Source organism: Myodes glareolus, chromosome 21, assembly GCF_982192425.1.
Source record: "Myodes glareolus chromosome 21, mMyoGla1.1, whole genome shotgun sequence".
In the NCBI taxonomy this organism is placed as follows: domain Eukaryota; kingdom Metazoa; phylum Chordata; class Mammalia; order Rodentia; family Cricetidae; genus Myodes; species Myodes glareolus.
This window is the reverse complement of record NC_142046.1, coordinates 16,855,766-16,880,172: the sequence shown is the minus strand read 5'-3', so window position 1 is coordinate 16,880,172 and position 24,407 is coordinate 16,855,766. Positions and strand designations below refer to the sequence as shown.

At 48.9% G+C, this 24,407-nt stretch overlaps 1 protein-coding gene across 3 annotated transcripts in view; it reads left to right on the top strand.

Moving 5' to 3' along the window:
- The window catches only part of Ak8 (adenylate kinase 8), a 120,178-nt gene that overhangs the window by 61,132 nt on the left and 34,639 nt on the right, over nt 1-24,407 (top strand). For all 3 annotated transcript variants that reach the window (XM_048431879.3, XM_085681452.2, XM_048431878.3), the window contains one exon: nt 7,182-7,323. In XM_048431879.3, coding sequence (XP_048287836.3) covers nt 7,182-7,323 — 142 coding nt within the window. The remainder of the gene's footprint in view (nt 1-7,181; nt 7,324-24,407) is intronic.

Here is a 24,407-nt window from a genome sequence, read left to right as displayed (position 1 = left end):
GCTTCCACTGAACTTGACACTTAACAGTTAGGCTAGCTGGGCTGGCTGGCAGGCCCCAGGGATCCTCTGACCGCACCTCCTCAGGGCTGGACTGTCAGGTGTGTGCCTCCACTCCCCCTTTTCCTTGAGTGCTGGGATCCGAACTCAGGTCCTCCTGCTTACACAGCAAGCTCTTTACCCTTCCCCCAAGCCTCCATGTATACTTTTTGGAAATCTTGTTCTTTTCCTGTGACAGCCACCTGTTTTGGATGCCTGGTCTCCATAGTAACCAGGAGCAGCTATACCTCTGGTACCCAGTGGTCGGTTGTAGTGTGACAAGCTGGCCTACTATGTCATTAAATGGAGGCAAATTTATAACGATTTTGACTTAGCATGCCGATTTGGAATAGGGCTCTAGGGAAGCCTTGCTTCCACTCTGCCCTGACGTGGGGTTAGCTGACATGTGAATTTCTGCACATTGTTGGCTGGTCCTCCAGAGTCTTGCATCTGACTCTTCTCCTCTTGGGCCCCTTCTCTATGCCTCTGCTGGGGCTAACAAGTCCAATCCAGATGCCCTATCCCTGTGCATTGTGCTTTGGATAAGCTTGGGACAGCTAGGGCATCTCCCCCTGTAGTCCTCATGTGACTGGCTCAGCTTCTTCCCACACATAATAACTGCAGGTTCCCGCAGCCTTCCTATGCCGTGACTGTCTTTCCCAGCTCAGTGTGGAGACAGGCACAGTGGTGCAGGTTTCCTGGTCTCACCCATGTAGTGTTCTTCTCCTAAAGGCATTGGCAGAGCACAGAGCTTGACTGAGCCACCGAGTGCCTAGATTGACTGTATATATCCATCCAAGTTCCGCCGTCCTTCCTCTCTGCAGCTCCAGGCAAGTAGCTTCCTCTTGCTAGGCTTCAGTTCGCAGTCTGAGGCCCTGCTGTCACTGTGCCCACAGCATTGTAGTCACGATGACATGAATTAATACTTGAATTAAAATGAACACACATGCTCAGACCAGCCCTGGCTCAGCAAAGGACCTAGAGCACACCTCCACCCACTGTGGTCCCATCTCCATCCCGACCACAGGGCTCACCACCTGGGTTTCTGCTCCCGCACCATGGCTGGCTGTCTTCTCACAGATCACCAGGGCAACAGCATCCGAGATGCCTGTGAGATGTAAGAGGAATAAGCTGCTTCCGAGCTGCACTCTCAAGGTGGAAGGAATCGACTTCCTGGACTCTGATCTTCCCTCGCTAGGCATATCACACCTTCAGTCAGTTCACACACACACATACACATGCACACACATGCACACACACACACGCACACACACACTAACTACCCTGGTCTCTTTTTCAGATCCTTTCAGCCCCTTAAAAGATATAAAATGAGGGCTGGAGAGATGGCTCAGAGGTTAAAAGCACTGATTGCTCTTCCAGAGGTCCTGAGTTCAATTCCCAGCAACCACATGGTGGCTCACAGCCATCTGTAATGAGATCTGGTGCCCTCTCTGGCACGGAGGTGTACAGGCAGTAGGAACATTGTATACACAATAAATAAATCTTTAAAAAAAGTATTTAAAAAAAGATATAAAGTGAGGTAAGAATAGTCACCAAATTGTAGTGCATCGTGTGGCTAATTGAGCATGTTCACAAGTCTTATGTCATACTAGATGAGGTTGTTTATAGAAGACAGCCAGTGCTTGAGCGATCTGTCCTCCTTCTGTATAATATTATCAGGGATCAGCTGAGATGCCACCCTGCTGCAGGCATATGAGCACCAGCACCGTGTCATCTCATCTGCGTAGGCGTTACAGAGCGAGGGAGGCGGGAGGAGAGTGGCCTGTCTTCGAGGGCTGAGAACCAAAGAAGACCCCAGCGTTGGCAAGAGCTCAGGGATGACAAGCTTTCCTGGAGAGGAAACCAGATGCTTCCTGTGGCCACTGTCTTCCAAGCACTTTGGTTCGTTGTTAGGAAACGTAGATGTAAGAACAGAGACCTCCGACAGAAGGCACTTGTGCCATTTGCTGGAAAACAGAGAGCTGGAGAGCTTCGTGGGAAATACTCCAGACTCAGAAAGATAAATGCAGACTCCTCTCCCCCATGTGGAGTCTAGATTCATTTTTTTTTTTTGAAGGACATGGAAATAGAAGAGGTTGGAATATTTGGGACGTGGGAAGGGCCAGCAGAGGTAAAGAGATGAGTCCAGTTGCCACCCTGTGAGTGAGGATGAAGATGGAATAATGAAGCCTGTTTATAAAATCGGGGTTTTTTGTTGTTGTTTTGTTTTGTTTTTGTTTGTTTTCAAAAAGGAAAAGGCTTTTAGAATCTAACAAAACCTTAGAAGCCTCGGTCTAATCTTGAACCTGGGGTTCCAAGGCCTGGCAAGACAGGAGCTGTTCTGGGGTACGAGAGCTCAGTTTACCAAAGAGCCAGAGAGCCCCCTAAAGGCTTTTGCCCTTGTGCAACTAATTGTAAGATGCAGCAGGTGGAACAATCCAGGTCTCTTCTTAACATCCTCTTGGAAACCTGTGCAAGACACACAATTGGCCAGTAGGTGGCAGTGTATAATAAACAAACAACATCTTAATCAGAAACAAGGGGCACCAGGTCCTGATACTTCAAGCTCACCACAGATCATCTTCACACTCACATGCTAGTCGAAATTCTGGTGACAACACAGAGAGGATTGCAGGTCACCAGTTCTATAGGTCACCAGTTCCAGAGGCAGCACCTGATAGTTTTGCTTCCGTTGACTTAAAGCAAGATTTAGAGTTCCCGAGACCCAGGTTAAGTCTGGGAAGGCATCCAGCCTTTCCCTCTTTAGCATTTGGGTATAAGGAGTGGAATTCAAAGCAAAAAAAAAAAAAAAAAAAAAAAACAACGCCATCTCCTCTCCATGGTCATTTTTGTTGTTTTTAGCTCTCCCCACCTGGCTACCTGGGGTCTCTTGATGACTCAGAAGGAACAGAGCAGAGACCCAGGGACTGTATTCATGTGCTGGGAAGTACGGTACAGGAGGAAGGAACCCTATTCTGACTGCCTTCCTTAAACCTGGTCACTGTTTTCTACAGTACTCCAAGGAGAGCTGGAGAGGGGAGAGATAACAGGAGCAATTTAAAGAAAACATAAGAAGTGTGGAGGGACAGGAGTGGGTGCAGGTGAGGGGTGTGTGGAGGAGAGGTGTGGTGCAGGTGAGGGGTGTGTGGAGGAGAGGTGTGGTGCAGGTGAGGGGTGTGTGGAGGAGAGGTGTGGTGCAGATGAGGGGTGTGTGGAGGACAGGTGTGGTGCAGGTGAGGGGTGTGTGGAGGACAGGTGTGGTGCAGGTGAGGGGTGTGTGGAGGACAGGTGTGGTGCAGGTGAGGGGTGTGTGGAGGACAGGTGTGGTGCAGGTGAGGGGTGTGTGGAGGACAGGTGTGGTGCAGGTGAGGGGTGTGTGGAGGACAGGTGTGGTGCAGGTGAGGGGTGTGTGGAGGACAGGTGTGGTGCAGGTGAGGGGTGTGGAGGACAAAAGGACCGGGTACAGATGGGGAGCGGGTTGTGAGAGGGTGTGGAAGGAAGTTATGAGTAGGTTTTGGAAGAACATGTGCTAGAGTTAAGGGCCTCTTTCTGCTTCGTCTCATGGTGTCCAGGAGGGTTATAGCACAAAATACTGTTTTTTAAGACCTCAGTATCTTCCTGGTAGGGTGGACAGCAGGGGGCGCTGTGGTCTGCTAACAGCCTGGATGTTGGCTGTGGCTGGCTCCCTTCTGGAGCAGGCTGAAGATGACATGTTAGACCCACAGAGAGGAACCAGTCCCAGCCAGCTCTATCCCACAAGTGGCCACTTCAGGATGATAAGTTGTCCTGTCTGGAGCCCGAAAGTGATGCTTACAGGAAGCTGGGTGTAGGGCGGGCCTGAGGGCTCCTGGGTAGAGGGTGTCTTGGTAGGTACCCTGCTGAGCCCCCCCCCCCCACTAAGCACACCCAACCCTAAAATCGGTGAACTGATATTTTAATAACCTTGATGTCAACTCAAGGACCGTGAAGAAGGAAGAGAGAGGGAAGAAAACTAACGTCACATGGTATGACCCCGTGGAATAATAGACCCCTCACATTTTGCACTCTGCTAAACTCAGCTGACAGGACACTCTGGAGAAGTAGCCCTTGGCAGCGGCTAGAATGAAGGGTGAGATGTTAACTGTCAAGCTCCGAAACCAAGCCTGAGGCATCTAACTTAATGGTGAATGACTTTAGGTGAAGAGTCATCTCTGGGAGAAGAGGATAAATGTACACGTTATCAAGGGAATTTTAAGCTTCTCACAGAACACTATCAGCGAGATCTGGTCACAGAGCCTCTGGCTGCTAAACTGGTTGGTCAGAACACACAGGGCTGGACCAACATGCCCTGAGCCTGCAGGGAGCAGGGCACACAGGCACCTGAAAGCCCTTACACAGACTCTTGGGCCATATCTGGGGTCTTCAAGTTCCTCCCCTCTACACCCAGACCCTACCCCTCTGCTGGCTACATGGGTAGGGCAGTGGCCTCAGTATCCTGAGGGGGTCAGTCATTTATTCTCGGCCGGCAGTCTCTCCATCCTCAACCCAGATTCTTGAGAAAGCACAGCCAGTGCACCAGAGGACACCCCTAGAGTGCTTCTGGGGGGAAGACTGGCACACGCCTCAGCTCTGTAGCCTCCTGGAGACTCTGGATGTATTGATGCTTCATGTTGTACATGGATGATAGTCCTTGCCAGGATAATCCAAGATGGGCAATGCTGGGCAAACCCTCATGATGCCAGGCTCCCGGCAGAGCTTCCCTAGCTGGTAAAACAAGAGGATGGGAGTCACCCACCCAAGGAGTTCCTCATGTGGGAGCCACCTAAGGGCAGCCTTCTGTCCCAGGAACAAGTTCACAGTGACCAATGCAAGCTCCTGCAGAGAGAAGTTTCCTATTTTAAGGAAATAGCACATGGGACATGTCTCAGTGAGTAGTGTTGGCCTAATACACATGGGGAGTATAGGAAGCCATGGTCCGAGCCTCATCCTCAGCACCACATACACCAGCTATGAGGATATACTCTGGTAATCCTGGCACTTAGGAGGTGGAGGCAGGAAGATGAGAAGTTCCTTGGTTACATAGTGAGATCCTGACTCAGAAAGTAATAAAAGGAGGGAGGGAGGAAAGGAGGGAACTCTGTCTGTCTGTCTGTCTGTTTGTTTTTTCAAGACAGGGTTTCTCTGTGTAGTCCTAGCTGTTCTGGAACTCGCTCTGTAGAGCAGGCTCACCTCAAACTCAGAGATCAGCCTGCTTCTGCCTCCCAAGTGCTGGGATTAAAGGCCTGTGCCACTACTGCCCAGTCGGGGAGGGAATTCTTTGGGGACTGTCTCCAGTATTCCAAGTCCATGCAAGCCATGCATGCAGTGACTAAGAAATCCTGTCTACAAAATAGAAGGCTCGGAGTAACAGCCAAAGTTGCCCCCTGACCTCCACGTGCATGTGGTGACATACATGCTTGCATTCACACGAATGTGCATACACTGAGCCCTTGACTGTGGACGTGATGTGACCTGCTGCTTCCAAGTTCCTGCATTGACTCCCCTGCTGTGATGGACATGTGGACTAAACTAAACCCTTTCTCCTTTAAGTCAACTCCTGTCAAGTCCTGAGATCACCACAGGGCAAGAGGCAGCCCTAGCAGCTGCTCTGAATGGGCAGCCAGAGGCCTTAGTTTGGTTGAGACAGGGTCTCCCTACACAGGCTGGCCTTGAACTCACAAAGATCCACCTGCCTCTGCCACCCAAGTACAGGGATTAAAGGCATGTGCCACTGTACTGGCTTGCTCGAAAGCCCCAAGTCTAAGGTGAAGCTCATCCTTTGGAATACAGCTGTAGATTTTTTGAGACAGAGCAGCACCCAGATAATCATAACATGGAGGGCAGTGCCTCTCATCCACTGGCTGCCCTGGCTGCCCTGGCTGCCGGCCTGTGGGGCCTCGTGAGGCTTCAGAATGTGCCCTAGATCACTTGCTAGAGCCAGAGATGTTTGGTGATAGGGGAACCTTGCAGAAGCTTCTAGAGAAACAGCCAAGCATCCCTGCTTGGGGCCCACATCCATGGCAAACAGTAGTAATATTTACCGAGTATTTCTGGGAAAATGAGTGCAAAGCGCAGGCGATGCCGTGCAAATTGCCAGGATGCAGAACATTAGCAACATGGAGCATTTAATGAGTCTAGGAAGAAGGGATGAGTTTCGGGAAAATGTCACTTGCAGCAATGTAAACAGGCTTCTCACATCTCCTGTGCTGGGGACTTAGTCTCCAGGTAGGAGCAGAGCTGTGATTCTGGAGAGATTGGGTTCTCAGGACAGATAAGGGGAGACTTAGCAGGAAGCCAGAGGGGTTGCTGTGAACTTCAAGTCCTCTGAGGTCAACTGGATGGAGCCTCAATGGTGTTGGGTGGAAATTAAAACTCCGTGCAGGGTGTGCTTTCATGAGAAGCATTTGCTGTGATCCCAATGCTTGTGGCCCCCCACCTCCCAATTCATATGCTAAGATGGTGGTCGGAGAAGATGGAGCCCTAAGGAGTGATTACATCTCAATGATGGAGCCCTCCTGGATGGCTTCCATGGCAGCTTGACAGCCTGAATTCAATCCCTAGGTGTGAGGAGAGATATGACTCCATAAAATTCAGTTCTGACCTCCACAAGCATCCCTTTGAACAGAGAGAGCAAGGGCTGGAGAGATGTCAGCAGTTAAGACCATCGGCTGCTCTTACACAGGACCCAGGTTTGGTTCCTAGCACCCACGTGTCGGCTCACAACCATCTGTAACTCCAGTCCCAATAGGGCGCGTATAAACTAGAGAGCAGTCCACCCTCCCCAGGGTCGGCCCTCAACTTTGCCTCTTAGCCTCCAGATCTAAGAGCCAACGCTGCTGTTCTTCTCGGTTCATGGTACCTTGCTTTAGCTGCTATATCAGACTCAGATGGAGGATGGTGTCTTGTTAAGGTGTGAAAGGCGAGGGCCAAGATCACCTGCTGCATTGCCCCGTCTCAGGCAGCTTTGCTGTTCCTGTCTCTCTTGTTGCTGGGCCACAGAGGGACCTTGTCCAGGTGGTTCCAATTGGCTCTGCCCAAAGCTACCCACGCAGTAGCTCGGCATGTGGCCCAGGAAGACTAGAAAGTTGTTGGCTACAGCACACTCTCTTATCCTTCTTCCACTACAGTGCCAGACAGCATCATCATCAAGGCTCTGACTGAACGTCTGGGCCAGCAAGACTGCATCCAGAAAGGGTGGGTGCTGCACGGCTTCCCGAGAGACCTGGACCAGGCACGGATGCTGACCTCTATGGGCTACAGTCCCAACAGGTGAGCTGCTTCCCGAGGCCCTCCCAGGGCCCTGGCAATCTTCTTCCCACTGGGGACTCAGCTGATGGTGGTGTGCCAAGAGTTTCTAGTGCACCAAAGGAGTGTATGTCGTCCCATTCCCCATGCATCCCACTCCGTTTACCCTGTGAACTCAGTCAGGCTAAGGTTCAAATCCTGCTGCAGGTTGCGGGTTTGAGTTCTAGTTAATGTTGCTCTGGATCTGTCCACACGCATGAGCTGCCCTTTGAACAACCTGGGGCCTGTAAAGACATTTTCAGTTCAAAGCACAGTAGAACACACTGGTTGGTATGTGAAAAAAAGGTGGGGGGGGTCCACTTCCAGGCTTTGCTTATTTGATGCAGGATATCCTGGATCTTGGGCTGCCCTTGAACTCACTGAATAACTGAAGATGACCTTGAATTCCTTACCCTCCTGCCTCCCACTTCTGAAGTGCTGTGATTGTACCTCATATCCGGTTTGTGTGGTGCTGGGCATTGAACCCAGGGCTCTATATATGCTAGGCAAGCATGCTAGCAGATGGACCACATCCCCATCCCACCAGTCTTAATAGCTGTGTGGAGCCAGTATGCTCTGGCCAAAGAGCTGTAAAACCCAAGCGTAGGTACCTCAGAAGGAAGCTGGCTCAAAAGTGTTTTGCTTACATGTACTGTTCATAGTTGATCACCCATCACTGAGGGAAGTCGGGGTAGGGACTCAAGCAGGAATATGGAGGAATGCAGCTCATTGGCTTACTCAGCCTGCGTTCTTACAGAACCCAGGAGCCACCTGCCTAGAGATGGCCCCACCCGCAGTGGACTGGGCCTGCCTGCATCAGTTAACAGTCATGACAGTGTCACACAGACATGGCCACAGACAAATCTGGTCTTTCCTGATTTGTCTGGAATCAGAAAAACCTGAGGGCGGTGTTTCCTCACTGAGGTTCCCTTCGCCCAAGGGACTGTAGCCTGTGTCATGCCGACAAACGCCACTCAGCCTCCCTCCCCAGTATCCAGTAAGACACAGAAATAATCGGAAAAGAGAGGACGAAACAATAGCACACTGGGGAGGGCACAGTGGGGAGGGCACAGTGGGAAGGGCAAAGTGGGGAGGGCACAGTGGCGAGGTACAGTGGGGAGGTCCACCCACCTCACAGTCACCTCGGGATGCTTGCCTGAGCTTTTGGTTTGAATAGAGGAGGAATGGGGCACAAGAGGTTGCATAATTAAGCAGCCCTAGTGGAGGTGTGCTTCTGGCCGTCATTGTGTCAGCCTGGGTACACTTGGTTCCTTGGGGTGACCTCCGCCCCCCCCCCGCACCCCTCTCCCCATGCAGCCACTTGGAGACAGCTGTTCTCTTGGGGCGCGGTCAGCCACGCGAAGCTTTGCAGTTCCTGGAGTCTAAGTGGTTACAGCTTTAGGACGGTGATTGGAGACCTGCAGATGCCCGTGGGATCTAGAACAGGACGTTGTGAAAGCTGACAGTCAATGGCTGAGTTCCTAGCATCTTGGTATCTTCAACCTTGAAGGGGATGAGCTAGGTGAGGTAGGCTGGCACTCTGATGACTGACCTGCTTGTACAGAGCCCAGCCGCAGACTGGCCCACAGTAAAGCAGGCAGACTTAGAACAGCGCCAAGAGGCCAGGTTCTCACGCTGGTCCCGCTACATGATGACCTAGTTTCCTGCGGGCCAACCTGCTATCTTTTCATACGCGGCAGTCCCTCAGGGAAGCTCATATGACAAGAGCTCAAGAGACAGGGGGGTCTGTCTCTTCGTATTTTCTCAGGGTGACTACCATTGGGTTCCTGTGTGGACTGGCTTCTCTCTGGGTCACCTGACCTGCCTACTGGAGCCTTCCTTTGCTAGCACTAAGGGAAGTCTCTTTGTCTTTCTTCTGAATCCAAGTTGCCTCCTGAACACCTCTCCCATTCCTTACTCCCTCTTCCTCTCCCCACTACCCTCCATTCATAGACATCAGCTTTCTCCTCTCTCCCACCTTCAGTTCACCGACAGCTTCCCCCTACTCCTCTACTCCTGATACCAGCTCCCCCTCTTCCATGCATGGACACCAGTTTTCCCCTCCCGTACCCCCGCTCCATCTCCATCCCTGGAAACCAATTCCGCTCCCCCATTCATGGACACCAGCTCTCTCCCCCCCTCCCCATTCACAGACACCAGTTCTCCCTTTCCCCTCAATTCACAGACACTGGCCCTTACCCTGTCTTGCGCTGTGAGTGTTGGGAGCAGAGACAAACACTGGGTATCTATGTGCCAGTCTGTTACACGAGCTGTTGTCTTGGTCTTCTTTGGTTAAGATTTACTTTCTAGAACTATGACAGTTTTCTTTTCCCATTCTTAACTCATGAAGTCCTCCTCTGCAGAGCTGGATCGAGCCACGATCACCAGCTGTTTACACAGGTCGGCCTCCGTGTTTATTAATTCTGATCCATCTTTCATTTGAATGGATTATACGAAGTCATTTTCGGCAGGGCATGTAAACACTCGGCTTTGCATCCTTAAGTATGTCTCTGTCTTACCTTCCTATAAACAACATCTGGCCGAGTTCTTGATGGTGTCCAGCACACACACACACCAGCATCCTAAATCATTCCTGCCTCTGACGTCATGTGGGGCCGAGGCCTGAGGATGTTAGGATATGGTTCCCTCCCTCTGCTCATTCCCTTCTCTCCCTTCTTCTTCCCTCTTCTGCTCGTCTTCCATCCCAATTTCCCACCCTCCCATCCTTCCTCGTAGCCTCCCTCCCTCCTTCTCTTCCATCTTCTCTCCCTTTCCCTCCCTTTCAGTACCCTTCCCCTCAGACCAGAGGCGCTGACTGCTTCCCTGGCCATTTGCCTGTCTGCGAATGGTGAGCGCATGGGGCAGGGACCAGTTCCCATGCCGAACTTTGCCTCTCCTTTTCTTCTCTATTACTTTCTCTCCACTGTTGAGTTCACTCCTTCTCATGGCTCCTTCTTTAGTTCTAGAAGCTTCTGGTGTCCCCTTGGGACAGGTACCTACCTGTCCTCTTAACTGTGGCAGTATTCTTCTTATCTGTTAAAAACCCCATCATCTTTGAGTTCTTGCTTCTGCGGAGCCTGCCCTCTCTAAATTACCCTGAGCATACTGATCCAGTTTTATCTAAAATGCCCTTGTGTTTTGAGGAGTGATTTTTCATCTAAAGAGCACTCATGGTCTTTTTTATTAACTTTTATCACTTCCCTTCCCTTTCCGAGACACTCCTGTCTGTTTCGTAAATCATCTGTCTTTGGAGAGGCCCGTGTGTGTCTCACAACCGCGGGAGCTCGTGTCTCAGGTCTGACAGACACGGTCATAATTTACCACAAGTTTGGCTGCTCCAAGCTGCAGATTTAGTTGGGCTGCGTTCTTTTCCTGAAGCTGGGAGGAGAGGTAGTCACCCTTCGTGGCTCATAACTTGTCACCTTCAGACCAGCACCTGACCCCTCTTCATCCATTGTCCTTCAAGGAGACCCAGGAACCAAGGATGACTGGACACACCGAGATCCCTAATCTGCCTCATTGCCTAGTCCTTTGTCCTCGTGGACTCTGGGGATTAGGAGGTAGACATAGTGCCATCATGTCTGCATATATATGCACTTGGCCTTGTGTATGACATTCTGTCGTATGATGCCAAAGAACACTGACCAAAACATGCCCGGCTCAGATCAGAGGCTATGGTATGTTGTGAACAGCAGTGTTTGTGTGGCACATAGAGGTTTCTACTCTTGTGAAAACAGTGGCTTCATTATGGAAAACAAATGCAGCAGATATTTCTCTGCTGTCATTTTTCAGCATGTGAATAGCAGATTATTTTGTTTGGGCGTTGTATTGTGTTAAAATGTTTGGATTTAAAATTTGCTGTTTGTTTTGCTGGCTTGGATTTCATTTAAAAATTGTTCAATTAGGGTTGGGGATGTAGCTCAGTTGGCGGGGTACTTACCTATGAAGCACCACGTGATAGGTTCAATCCCCAGAGATATATAAAACTGGGTTTGGTGGCACACATTTATTATCCCAGTACTGGGAGGCAGAAGCAAAAGAATCAGAAGTTCAAGGTCACTCTCAGCTATATAAGGTGGTTTGGGATGGCCTGGGCTACATAAGACCATGAGTTTAGAAAAAAAAAGTCACTCAATCGGGCTTAAGAGATAGCTCAGTGGTTAAGAACACTTTCTGCTGTTGCAGAGGACCTGGGTTCAGGTCCCAGCATCTGCATCAAGTGGTTCACAGTTTTTGTAACTTCAGTTCCAAGTGATTTAAAAACATAAATCTCTCAGGCAGTTCTGGTACACTTTAATCCCAGCATTTGAGAGGCAGAGGCAGGCAGATCTCTGAGTTTGAGGAAAGCTTGGCCTACAGAGCAAGTTCCAGGACAGCCAGAACTGTTTCACAGAGAAACCCTGTCTCACACCAACCAACCAACCAACCAACCAACCAACAACAAACAAAAGCAAAGGCAAAAATATTATTCAGAATTGGATGGTGTGGCACACACCTTTAATCCCAGGACTCGGGAGGTAGAGGCTGGTGGATCTCTGTGAGTTTGAGGCCAGCCCGGTCTACAGAGAGAAACCATCTCAAAAAAACAAAAACAAAGCCAGGCATGGTAGCGCACGCCTTTAGTTCCAATACTTGGAAGGCAGAGGCAGGTGGATCTCTGTGAGTTTGAAGCCAGACTGGTCTACAGATTTAGTTCCAGGACAGGCTCCAAAGCTACAGAGAAAGCCTATTTAAAAAAACAAAAAACAAAAAACCAACCATCCAAACAACCATGAAGGACTTTTGCTTGAGATCAGGGAATGTGAAGTGCGAGGGCTCTGCGTCAGCCTCACTCTCAGGGGGACTGTCATCAGCAGACAAATGACAACAGATGCTGGAGAGTGTGCAGGAGAGGGGAGCCTTAGTCACTGGTGGTGTAAACTGGCGGTGTAGAGGCTTCAGAGAGCTAAACTGGCGCTGCCTTACGACCCAGCTCGACCCTCCTTAGTCCCCAAAGACTCCACATCCTGCACAGAGACACTGGCTCATCCGTGTTGACTGCTGCTGTATCCACAATAGCTAGGGAAGGGAACCAGCCTAGATGTCCAGCAACTGGTAGACGGGCAATGTGAATTGAGTATTAGTCGGGGTTCTTCAGAGAAACAGAACTTACAGAATGATCTCTATATAGAGAGAAGGGACTCTCTCTTTTAGTAGACTGACTGACAGGTTACAGTTCAGCTCATCCAACGATGGCTTCCTATGAACGGAAAGTCCAGGAATCCAGCCATTGCCCAGTTCATGGGGCTGGATGTCTCAGCTGGTCTGCAGTAGACGCTGAAACCCTGAAGGAGTAGACGCTAATGACAGGAAGGAATGGATGAGCTAGCAAGGGGACAGCAAGCAGGCAAAGTGGAGCTTTCTTCTTCCATGTCCTTATACAGGCTCCAGCAGAAGGTGTGGCCCAAATTAGCCGCAGGTCTTCCCAGCTCGGGAGATCTGGAGTAAGGCATGCTTTCCGACCTCAAAAGCCAGACTAGAAGTAGATCTTCCTACTTCAAATGAAGTAAGAATCGCTCAGGTGTGCCCTCTGCTTTTGGGTTTTAGTTAGTTCCAGATGTCGTCAAGCTGAAAACCAAGAACGGCCATCACGAGTACTGTGCACAATGGAATTTTATCCCACTCCAAAGAGAAATGAAATTATGCAATATATACAAGAGTGGATCGGACTGGGAAATAGTATTTTTTTACATTTTTAGTTGTGTGTCTGTGTGGGTATATACACATGAGTTCAGGTGCCCACAGGAGACAGAGGAATCAGACCCCAGGGGCTGGGTTTATAGCAGTTGTGAACACCAGATGTGGGTGCTGGGAACTGCACTCAGGTTCACCACAAGATTGATAGCTGCTGAGTCACCATGTCAGCCCCAGGAAATAGTAGGTGTAGTAATCCAGGCTCAGAATGGCACAATATACCATGTAATTGCTCTCTTACGTGGATCTTAGCTTCGTGTGTGTGCATGTGCGTGTGTGCATGCGTGTGTGTGCATGTGTGTGTCTGCATTCATCTATATGGGAGTAGCAGTGGGTAGAGGTGTCAGGGAACTGGAAGGGGACTCCTGAGAGCTTAAGAAGAAGGTGAGAGGGAGTGTGGGGTAACACCTGCTGTGTGGACAGAGAAGAGGGGATTGTATTCAGCTCTTCTGAGGGAAAGAGGGTTCACATGGGGACTAGAAGTGGGAGATTCAGAGGTAGGGAGAAGAGTCAGCCAAAACCTAGCAGGAGTTAAAATGCCGCAAAGAAATCCACTACTTTGCATGCTGAGATAAAACATCTAGAAAACAAAAGTGTCACTTTCCTGGGGAGGAAAAAAGAATTCCCAGAAACCTCCAAAATGGCCCTCAACACAGGCCTGCCATTTTGTGCTGTGCGTTGGTGTAAGGCGGCCTTCTCCACATTAACTATAAAATCAAGATAGCCATCAAATCTCTGTCCTGTAGTATAAAATATTCTGCCAAGATTGCATTCTCCTCTGTATGCAAATTTGTTTTCCTGTTTAATTAAAGGTAAAAATATGTTTTTACTAAAGAATTGTTTTAAACTAATCTTCCGTATGGCTTATTATCAATAAGTGTTTGGTTTGCATGTTGATTCTACGCAGAGCGGTGTGAACACACACAGTGAAAGGGGGATCATGAGTGACAAGAGCTTTAAAAGCCTTGACGTGAGTCGCCTGGGAGCCCAGGCCGAGGACATTGGATCTCCTGGAACTGGAGCTACTACTTAGTCAAAAGCCCCAGGGACTAAGGTCAAAGGCAGCCACCGAGGGTGTCAGGTCAGCTAGTCCCCAGGGCATGGGAATATGGAGTGTCCCTTTAAGGGAGGGTACGCAGGTGTCACCTACAGGGAGGGAACCAAGTGCTGGTTGTGTAAAGCAAATGACTTTTACTTCTTGACTCAGGGTGCCCAGGCAGTTCAGAAAGATTGGCAAGGAGAGGGTGCTTGGGCTCTGGGTCATGCAGGAAGAATATTCAAGAAGCAGTTTGGTTTCAGGAGGGCTTGCAAGTGGACACATCTCCATTCACCTTGGAGCTGGGTTTTTTTTTAAATCACTTTCTAAATACTTTGTAAATATTTCCAATCTAATTTATTTGACCCTAGGACACAAAACAGGCAGAAAATGTACAAAGATGGCTGTCTGTAGTGAGGTCTGCTCCTGTGCCTGGTACACCAGCACTGTGCTCTCCCTCCTTCCTCCTCCCTCCTCCTCAGGCACCCTCTCAGCTTTGGACTGAACATTCTGGAGATTAACTCAGAAAGGGCTTTCAACCATGAACCCCTCACATCCAGATTCAGCGGGAAGGAGAGAAATGTCCTAAAATGAGTCCGCCCCGTGTGAGGACAAACACCAGAACTGTAACTCTGGTCTAGGTGTGATGCTGGTCATAAAACACCCGAGCCCGGTGTTGCCGGCTTGACACTAGGAGAAAATCTTGGCAGAATTATAGCCACGAAACCAGTCTAGGGATACAATACAGAAACCTATAACTCAGATATAAAAACAATCTCCGAAGGCCCCACAGTCACCCACCCTCCTCTTTTTTCCAGGAGAATTCAATGGAATTAGAATAAAATAAATTTACATATATATCAATTTTATTATTAAAATATATTCACACTAGTAAATAGAGTTATTGGGGATGGGCAAGCTTCTCTGTGTGCCAGACTCAAAAATAGACCTCTTTGGCTTATCAGAAAACAAAGTTATTGTCTCCTCACCAAATATAAATCTCTTCTTGGAGCCAATAAGCACAGTGTGTTCAAATGCAATGCTTTGTCAAGCTCCCGCCTCATAAACCCACAGCCCATAATAGTAAATTACATTCCGCCCAGCAGTATCAATCTCTCTGCTCTAGAATCTCATGGTGAGGGAAGCCCGGCAATTGATGTGTCGAAAGCAAGGAGAAAAAGTTATTTGAGAACAAATAAAATGGGCTATAAAGTTTGTTAAAACGTAACAATAATAGGGAGAAACAAAGAGAAAGGCTGCCGAGGCTGCGCATAGAAGCCTGCCCTCTGCATACTGTGAAATAATTCACTTCGCTGCAAGTCTGCAGCCATGTCTTTTCCCTGAGATCCATGTTCGCTATGGAGAGGGAGGTATAAGCTCTGAAGGATACCTGGAAGTTTATCGTATCTCTGACAACTGGGTATCTGAACCCCGACTTTTCCCTGGTACCTTAGCCCCCACTTCCTCCCCAGGGCCTCAGTCATAACTGTGGATCCTAGAAAGGGAGGCGAAAGACAGTGCCTTGATGGATCTCGAGTGCCGTTTAGCAGACATAGCAAGCGTGCTGTATTCTCCAGTGTCCCTCTCTCTGTCCCACTGCGCTAATTTAGACCATCAAGAACACTCTAGAACACTGCCCATCTGTGGCTTAGACTGTGCCAAACCAGAAACTGCTGTCAAGGTTCCTTGGAGGAAATGGTGGAATCTGAATTCACTGTTTTGATGTTTTCTAAGTGGGCCACGTGAGTCTTGCCTCCAGAGGTTGGCTTGTCTCTAGCAAGGCCAAGGGCTCCCCCTGTAGCTGTCAGTGTCCTGCTGGTTCTGGGTATCCTGCTGCTGATGTTTTCACTGGACAGACACTTCACATAGCTGTTACCTCCAAGGAGCCAGAGGCCAGCTGCTGCAGAGAGAGGCCCACAAACCAGCCCTGTGTGCACCGGGCTGAGGCTACACCAAAGGCAGCCTGTCGGAGAGAGCCAATCATACAGCCAAGATTTCTTTCCTGTTTCTCCAGGGTCAGACCATCCTTGGGTCCCAGACTGATAAGCATCCCTTTCTCAGCTTCCTGTCCATCCTCTCTCAATTTCCCATTCGCTCTGTATTCTCTAACTGCTCTGAGGCTCATTTCTCCACTTAGATTAGGGTTCTCCTCCTCCTCTCCTCCTCCCTCCTCCTCCTCCTCCTTCAACTCCCCCTCCTCCCTACCCAACCTTTCTCCTCTTCCCCCCTCCTCTGCACTCCCCCTTCTTCTCTTCATCTCCCCCTCCTCCCCCTCTTCCTCCTTTCCCCTTTTCTCCCTCCTCTTCTCCTCCTTTTAAAACGTGAGTCGTTTATTTTTTAATTCTTTAAATATTTATTTTACTTGCTGATCATGGTAGCATATACCTTAATTCCAGAGGCAAAGGCAGGTGGATAACTGTGAGTTTAAGGACAGCCTGATCTACATAGTGAGTTCCAGGTAGCCAAAACTACATAGTCAGACCTTGTTTCAATAAAATTTTAAAAATTATCTTATGTGTATGAGCGTTTTGCCTGCAATGTGTGTCTGTTCATCGCAAATGTGTCTGGGCCTGCAGAGGCCAAAAGAGGACATTGGATCTCCTGGAACTGGAGTTACAGACAGTTTGAGCTGCCATGTAGGTGCTGGGAATTGAACCCAGGTCCTCTGGGAAAGCAACCAGTGCTTTTAATCATTGATTTTTAATTATATTGTATTGGACTAAATAAGGTCATTCCATCAAGTATGCAATATGCATTAGGCTTACCCCCTCTCTTTGCCGTCCTGTCCTTTCTCTCCTGCCCCAGCTCCTGTCAGTCTCCTTCATCCCCCTGACAGGTCCCGTCTCTCACATCATTCATGCAGAAATGATTTTATGCATATTTATATAGTTTAGAACACGCAAATGAGAGCAAATGGGTGACATTCATCTTCTCTCTCTCTCTCTCTCTCTCTCTCCCTCTCTCTCTCTCTGCTTTTATTTTATTTATTTTGTCGCTGTTGTTTTGAGACAAGTTTTCTCTGTGTAACAGCCCTGACTGTCCTGGAACTCACTCTGCAGATCAGAGTAGCTCCTTTCAGAGATTCACTGCCTCCTGAGTGCTGGGATGAAAGGCATGCACCACCCTTACATGGTGACCTTTTGCTTTCTGAGACCAACTTAATCCACATAATGTGATGATCTCCGGTAGGTACGCATCTTCCTACAAAGGACACGACTTCTTCCTTCTTTACGGCTAAAATGTCCATTGCCTACATACCCAACACTTTCTTTCTCTTTTAGTCTGCTGTTGAATACATGACTGGTTGGTTTTTGTTTTTAAGACAGGGTCCCACTACGTGGCTTTGGCCGGTCTAGAATTCACTATGCAGATCCAGTTCCCTCTGCCTCCTGAATGCTAGTTCAAAGGTGTGAGCCACCACACCTGGCTTGGACAGTTAGTTTGAGCCATCGTGTAGCGCTTAGGCCTTATGTAGCATTAAATAGTGGTGTGACCTGTTGACTTGGAGTGGTATTGTTTTTTTTTTTTTTTGTTATTGGGTTTTTTTTTTTGTTTTTTGTTTTTTTTTACTATTCGCTCTTTACTCTTTGTGGGGTCCACCACTCAGCTCCCAAATAAATACATGAAGTCTTATTCTTACTTAGAAATGCTCTTGTTTCTAGCCAGCTTTTCTTCTTCTTCCTCCTCCTTCTCCTCCAATATTTATGTATTTGTTTGTTTATTAAGTATACAGTGTTCTGTCTGTACGTGTGCCTGCAGACCAGAAGAGGGCACCAGATCTCATTCCAGATAGTTGTGAGCCACCATGTGGTTGTTGGGAATTGAACTCAGGACCTCTGGAAGAACAGCCAGTGCTCTTAACCACTGAATCATCTCTCCAGCCCCTAGCCCAGATTTTCTTTACTTAAATTATTCTGTCTACCTCTTGCCTCTGGCCTTTTACCTTTCTGTATATCTTTATTTGCTTCTTACTCCATGGCTTGTTGTGTTGCTAGACGGCCGGCTCTTGGAGTCCTCCTCTCCTTCTCCTTTTATTCTGGATCCTCTCTTCCCAGATTTCTCCTCCTATTTATTCTCTTTGCCTACCAGACCGGCCTGTTTCTCTCTCCTGTCTCATATTGGCCATTTAGCTCTTTATTAAACCAATCAGGTGTTTTAGGCAGGCACAATAACACAGCTTCACAGAGTTAAACAAATGCAACATAAAGCAGTACAACATACCTCTGTACATTAAACAAATGTTCCATGGTATAAACAAATGTAACACATCTTAAAATGATGTTCCACAGCACTGGAGTCCTCACACAGATTCCTGGGAGTGACGGAGCCGGGTCCTGGGGAAGATCACCTTTTCAGGCCTCCTTCCACAGAGGAGGCTTCCACAGAGCTGGATGAGCCTACACTACAGCTTTGTACACATCCTCACCAACATACCCGTTTGTTCGCTCAATGACTGCCACTTTGACTGGGGCAAGACAGTCTCAATGTAGTAGAGAGGTTTTGTTTACTTGTTTTGACAAGATTTTCTTTTATTTTAGAGTATTTGCATGTGAGTGTTGAGCTCATGAAGGCCAGAAGAGGGTGTTGGATCCCTCAGAGTTGGAGTTACAGAGGGCGAACTGAACTTGGGTCCTCTGCAAGAGTAGCACTTACTCTTAATTCCTGACCCCTCTTTTCAACCCCTCGGTGTGTTTTTATTTGCATTTCTCTGATGGCAGATGACGGTGAACATTTCTTCCTGTGTTTATTGCTCATTTGTACCCCATCTCCTGAAGGCTGTCTGCTCATTTCATTGAGCCGGTCATTCACTGGATTATCTGATTGCTTGTTACTCTCTTTGAGTTTGAAGAGGATGCTTTCCCCCTCCCCTCCATACCCCCTCTTCCATGAACAAGAATCATGGGGATTGGGTCTTTGTGGAGTGACAGTGTCTCCCTTCCATCTCATCAAATTCATTCCACACACAGCCACAAAGCAGGTTTACTCAGGGAAGATGCCTGTACTAGAGAAGAGGGGGCCAACAACCCCAAACCTGGCTCCTAAGTTGTCACTCTTCCCAGCAGCATGATTAGTGTTCATCTCTGTGACCACATTTAGCCTCAGTTTTCTTGTCTATAAATGAGGCAGTAATCACTAATCTCTCAACTTCCTAGCACCCCCTCTCTAGAGGGTGGAAGGAGTGTGTGTGTGTGTTTGTGGGGGGGTGTCTATGTAGAGAGAGGGTGATACAAATTCTGCAGCTGCAATACCTTAAAATGCGCTGGCTCCACATGGTCCCCCACTGGGGAGACTCACTCAAACATAGAGTTCTCTGGTAGAGCAGGTTGCACACACCCTGTCAGAAGCAGTGGGGAGATTGCTCTATATATTGAGTGTAAACAAACTGTTTCAGGACAGTCACAGTGCACAGTCGCCACGCACTGTCACCATGCACAGTCGCCACGCACTGTCGCCATGCACAGTCGCCACGCACAGTCGCCATGCACAGTCATGCACAGTCACCATGCACAGTCATGCACAGTTGCCATGCACAGTCGCCATGCACAGTCATGCACAGTCACCATGCACAGTCGCCATGCATAGTCATGCACAGTTGCCATGCACAGTCGCCATGCACTGTCGCCATGCACAGTTGCCATGCACAGTCATGCAAAGTTGCCATGCACTGTCTAGTCCCATCTCAGTAGAAGTGGAAATGGCTGCATCGTTTCGTGCTAAAAATGGCCACCCATGATGCAAGACTAGTACAAACAGTTCCTTGTCTTTATTATTATTGCTAATTATTAATTATTCGCGACTAGTTTTAAACTCTCTCTGTAACCAAAGATGGCCTTGAACTCCTGATCCTCCTGCCTCTGTCTCCCAAGTGCTGGGATGGCAAGTAATTCTGCTAACATTTAAATCGTAGAATATCTGCTGCATTGTGAAGTCCAGCACTGTATTGGCAGGTAGTTCATTTGCCCAAGCTCTCTTGCTTTTATTTCAAAGATTGTTACTTTTCATTCTTTGTGACAAGTTCCTTGATAGAACAACATAGTGAAGCCCTTGGATAAGGCCCGGGCCTCTTCTAATCGCCGCAAAGTGAGGATGTTACCATCCTTAAGAGGGCGGCAGGAAGAGCAAAGGAAAATTAAAATGCAAAGTAAGAATGCTTGTGCAAAGCACATGCGCGCGCGCGCTCTCTCTCTCCTCTCATTATCACCCGGTCCTTCCAGGAAGCTCTCACATCTCTGCAGCTGATCCTTACGTGGATTAGAGATAATAAACAGCCCATTAATGAAGGCCTGAATGAAGAAATGGAGTTGGTCTCCGCAGCAGAACTCGGCGGCTGGCAGAGGTTAATAACTCCATTACCGCAGCTCTACGCCTGAGCTGCCCGACCAGCAGGGTGTTAGCCTTATCTTACTCCTCATTAATTGAGCTAATAGAACCCGGGTGACCCTGGCTTGCTGCTGTCGTCACAGAGTCTGGCAGACATGGGCTGGAATACTTATCACCGTCTGGACTGGGATGCCTCTGGCTTGAGGGAAATTTCCTTTCTTGAGGACATGTGAGCTGCAAACGCCATGGCCATCATCTAAGCAGATCTGTCTGCCACGGAGATTCCTGCATTGCCTGGTTGTTTCCCACAGGCGGAAGCATAACCAGGGCCAGCGGCTTTCAATGGCTCCTCTAGGCAGGTGTCACTCTGGGTTGCAGGCCTTAGCTTTCCTGTGGATGACTTTAAACTGGGTGTAGATGGTACCTCATGCCTGTAATTCTAGCACTTGGGAAGCTGAAGGTTGCCATGAGTTAAAGGCCAGCCTGGATCACAGAGTGAGACCCTGTCCCAAGACACACACACACACACACACACACACACACACACACACACACAGAGAGAGAGAGACTTTGGAGGAAGTGACCATTGTTTCAGCTAATCCTCTGGGGTCAAGGGTGAAAAGAGTCAATGTGTCCCTCTGTGAGACATCAAGGAACCGGGTGCACCCATTGCACAGGAGGCTCTGAGATCATATTTACACTGGTGTCCATCTGTAAAAATGCATTCCCTCTGCCTCTCCTGTAGTCACATAAGAGAAAAGATCCTTTAGGGCCCAGGTGTGTTCAACCTGTGGCCCATGAGACACATGAGGCCAAGTGCAAATCAGCTACACCTTCAACCCAACACAGAATCACAAACTTACCGTGTGTGTGTGTGTGTGTGTGTGTGTGTGTGTGTGTGTGCATGCGCGCACCTGTGCATGTGCATTTGTGTGTGACCGATTGCACAATTCTTCAGTGTGATCTTCTTCATAGATGAAATTGCCATGTTGCAATGCAAAAAGTGAGACACGGCCGAGTGGTAGACATGCCACATGCAGATAAGGGCAAGCCCAGGCTCTGTCACTCACGGGGAGTGAGAGGGAGCTGCCAGGTAGGCCAGGCGGGGGTCGTGCCCAGCCACAGCTTCTCGAGTTCATGAGTCCAGGCAAGTATGTCAGCTGGAGTTCAAGGGTTTCCTGTGCTCTGGCTGATTTAAATAATTTCTCAACTCCAGGCTTCTGATGGCATACAGGGCTTCGGTAAGAAGCAAACTTACTGAATTTTAGCAAACTACTTGTAATGGGGAGCCAGACATTTTTGAAATTTATTTTTAATCGTGTGTGTGTGTGTGTGTGTGTGTGTGTGTGTGTAAGTAAATGTGTGTCATGTTTATGAGTGCCTGTGGATCCCTGAGCTGTTGTCATAAGTTACTTGGCCCCCTGACACAGGCACTGGAAACTGACCCCGGGTCCTTTGGAAAAGAGCAATACATGCTCTTAACCACTGAACTCTCTCCAGCCTCAGGAACCAAAATATTTAGCCCCAATTTCAAACTGGGCCTTTTGAGAGCTTGGTGGGATGGAGCACAGCTTCAATCCCAGCATTCGGGGAGGCAGAGACAGGTAGATCTTTGAGTTCAAGGCCAGCCTGGTCTACAAAGTGAGTTCCAGAACAGCCAGGGCTAAAAAAAAAAAAAACCAAAAAACAAAACAAACCAAAAAAAAACAACAAAAAAACCCCTTGTCTTTACAGACCAAAAACCAAAGTGCATCTGTGTGAGTCCTTTTGTACTGTGGTATACTGCCCTGGATGGGATGGCCTATGCTGGTATTGGATCCTTGACCTTGTGAAATTAAGGCTTACTGGGGAACCCCACCCCACCCCTCTCATCTCTGCATCCTACAGCACAGTAACCCTTCTGTGTCCCTCTGCTATGCCATGCGGGCCCTGGGCTGTTTCTCATGTACTGTCCCCAGCACAGACCATCCTTTTGGGCTGCTGGCCCGGCTGCAAAGGTGCTTGTTATGCTTCCTGTACTTAGAGATATCCCTGTGGCTGGCCTGACAGTGGCTCTCAGCAGGCGGCAGGCTTCACTGTAGCAAAGCTTGTAAGCCATTTCCAGGCTTGAGGGTGGGGGCCTGGAACAAGGTGCCTGAGTGCCTGAGCTCTGAGAGGTCAGAGGGCAGGCTGCCCAGGGAGCTGAGTCTGGGTCTGAAGACAGAGGCACACCCACCCTGGGCCCCAAACCCGGTAGTGACCATTATAGCAGTGAGGGGCCATCAGCCCACAGCCCTGGAACTGTAAATGTTAATCTTTCAGTAAATAAGAAATGGAGTGGACAACGAGAATGCTCTCATTACTTTCCTGCCAAGAGACTGTTGACATTTTACCACTCATTTCCAGTGTTTGTGTAAGAAAAAGTCTGGGGACGAGAACCCTGAGCAAATGGAGGAGGTTGCACCGCCTTTTTCCTGGGTTAAAACTTACTTGATGGCAGTCTGTTACTGGGTTTGTTGTCTGCCTCTGAGAGCACAGGAGCAATTACTTTGGAAGCAATGACATCAGAAATGTCTGCTGCCTTGGGCCTCTGCCTGCAGCCACGAGGATTCCACAGTGTGTCAAAACACGTGAATCTCACAGTCAGAGAGACAAGGTGGTCTCTGTGGACCCCATGGGGAACCTGGGACTTGGGAAGGGTTCCACATGGTACCTCAGGGTGGTAAACAGCAGGTGAGCCTACGAGAGATGAGGAATCAGCGGGTCTTAAGGAAGAGTCCCTGAAGACTCGGGCTTGCTTAAGTGATGTCTTCTTAAACCTGATTTTGTGAGCTAAGAGCTGGGCCAGCGAGGTGGCTCCGTGTGGAAAAATGCTTGCTGCCAAACTGGATAACCTGAGTTTGATTCCTGGAAACCAAAAAACAACAGGTACAAAGTCCAGAGGTGTGTACCATAGTTCAGTGTTCTTTTTTATTGTTAGCCAGCTTTCCCTAAGTGTTGTACAGAGATGTCAGAGCTGTCTGTAGCACTGACCCCACTCTCCTGTGCCCCCAAGGGACCTAGGGAAGGTCTTTTTTGCCCCCCCCCCACTCTTAGCATGCCATCAGTTAATCATCATCTTGATTAGATTCAGAACGGCAGACGGTTTCTCCAGAATGGCTTTACTGAGGTGGGAGGAGCCACCGTAAGGTAACAACGCCATCCCGTGGACTGAGTGCGGAAGCAAGCTGAGCACCAGTGGTCTTCACTGTGGATGCGGTGTGACCTGCTGTGTGGTGACTCTGCCTCTGTGGCTTCCCCGCCAGGATGGACTGTGAGCCGAATAAGCACTTCCTCCCTTAAGTTGTTGCCTGGCAGGTGTTTAGTTGTGGCAAGGAGAATAGTTGGTACAGTATTCCAAGTGCATGTGCCATTTGGAGAGAAAGAACTGACCTTTGGGACTTCCTGCGTCAGCGCTGCTGAGCTCCATGGCCAGGAATTGCCCCTCTGCTCGACTTCACTCTCCCTGGGACCCTTCAGGACCCACTCTCTTCTCTGACAAAATCATCTCAATTCCTTCCCCCTGTGGATTCCAGGCTCTCATTAGAGGCCCAATGCTTTGCATCCAACCAGAACCAGGTTGGCCCAAGCTGGCAGTGAGTAAGACATCTGAGAAGATAAACATGCCTTCTGCAAGGCAGAAATCAGATCAAAGCAATCTCCTGCCTTGGGTGGAGAGTGACAGGTGACCTTTCACAGAATGGAGCCCGGGGTAGTTGGCATTTGAGTGGCGCCATGATGGAGATGCCCCCATTTGAGAGAGACGCGGCGCTCAACCGTTAACTTAAATTCATTTCCTGGAGACGGGCAAGCACCTGGCAATATGAGCCGACTTGGGGAAATGGTGTTTGTTTTTCTTCCCTCGGAGGAGACTCAGGAGACACCAGTGTGGGCTTCAATTTCCAGCTTCCTCAGAAGTATTAAATAAAGTGCTGAACTTCTGAACCCAGCCTCCAGTGGG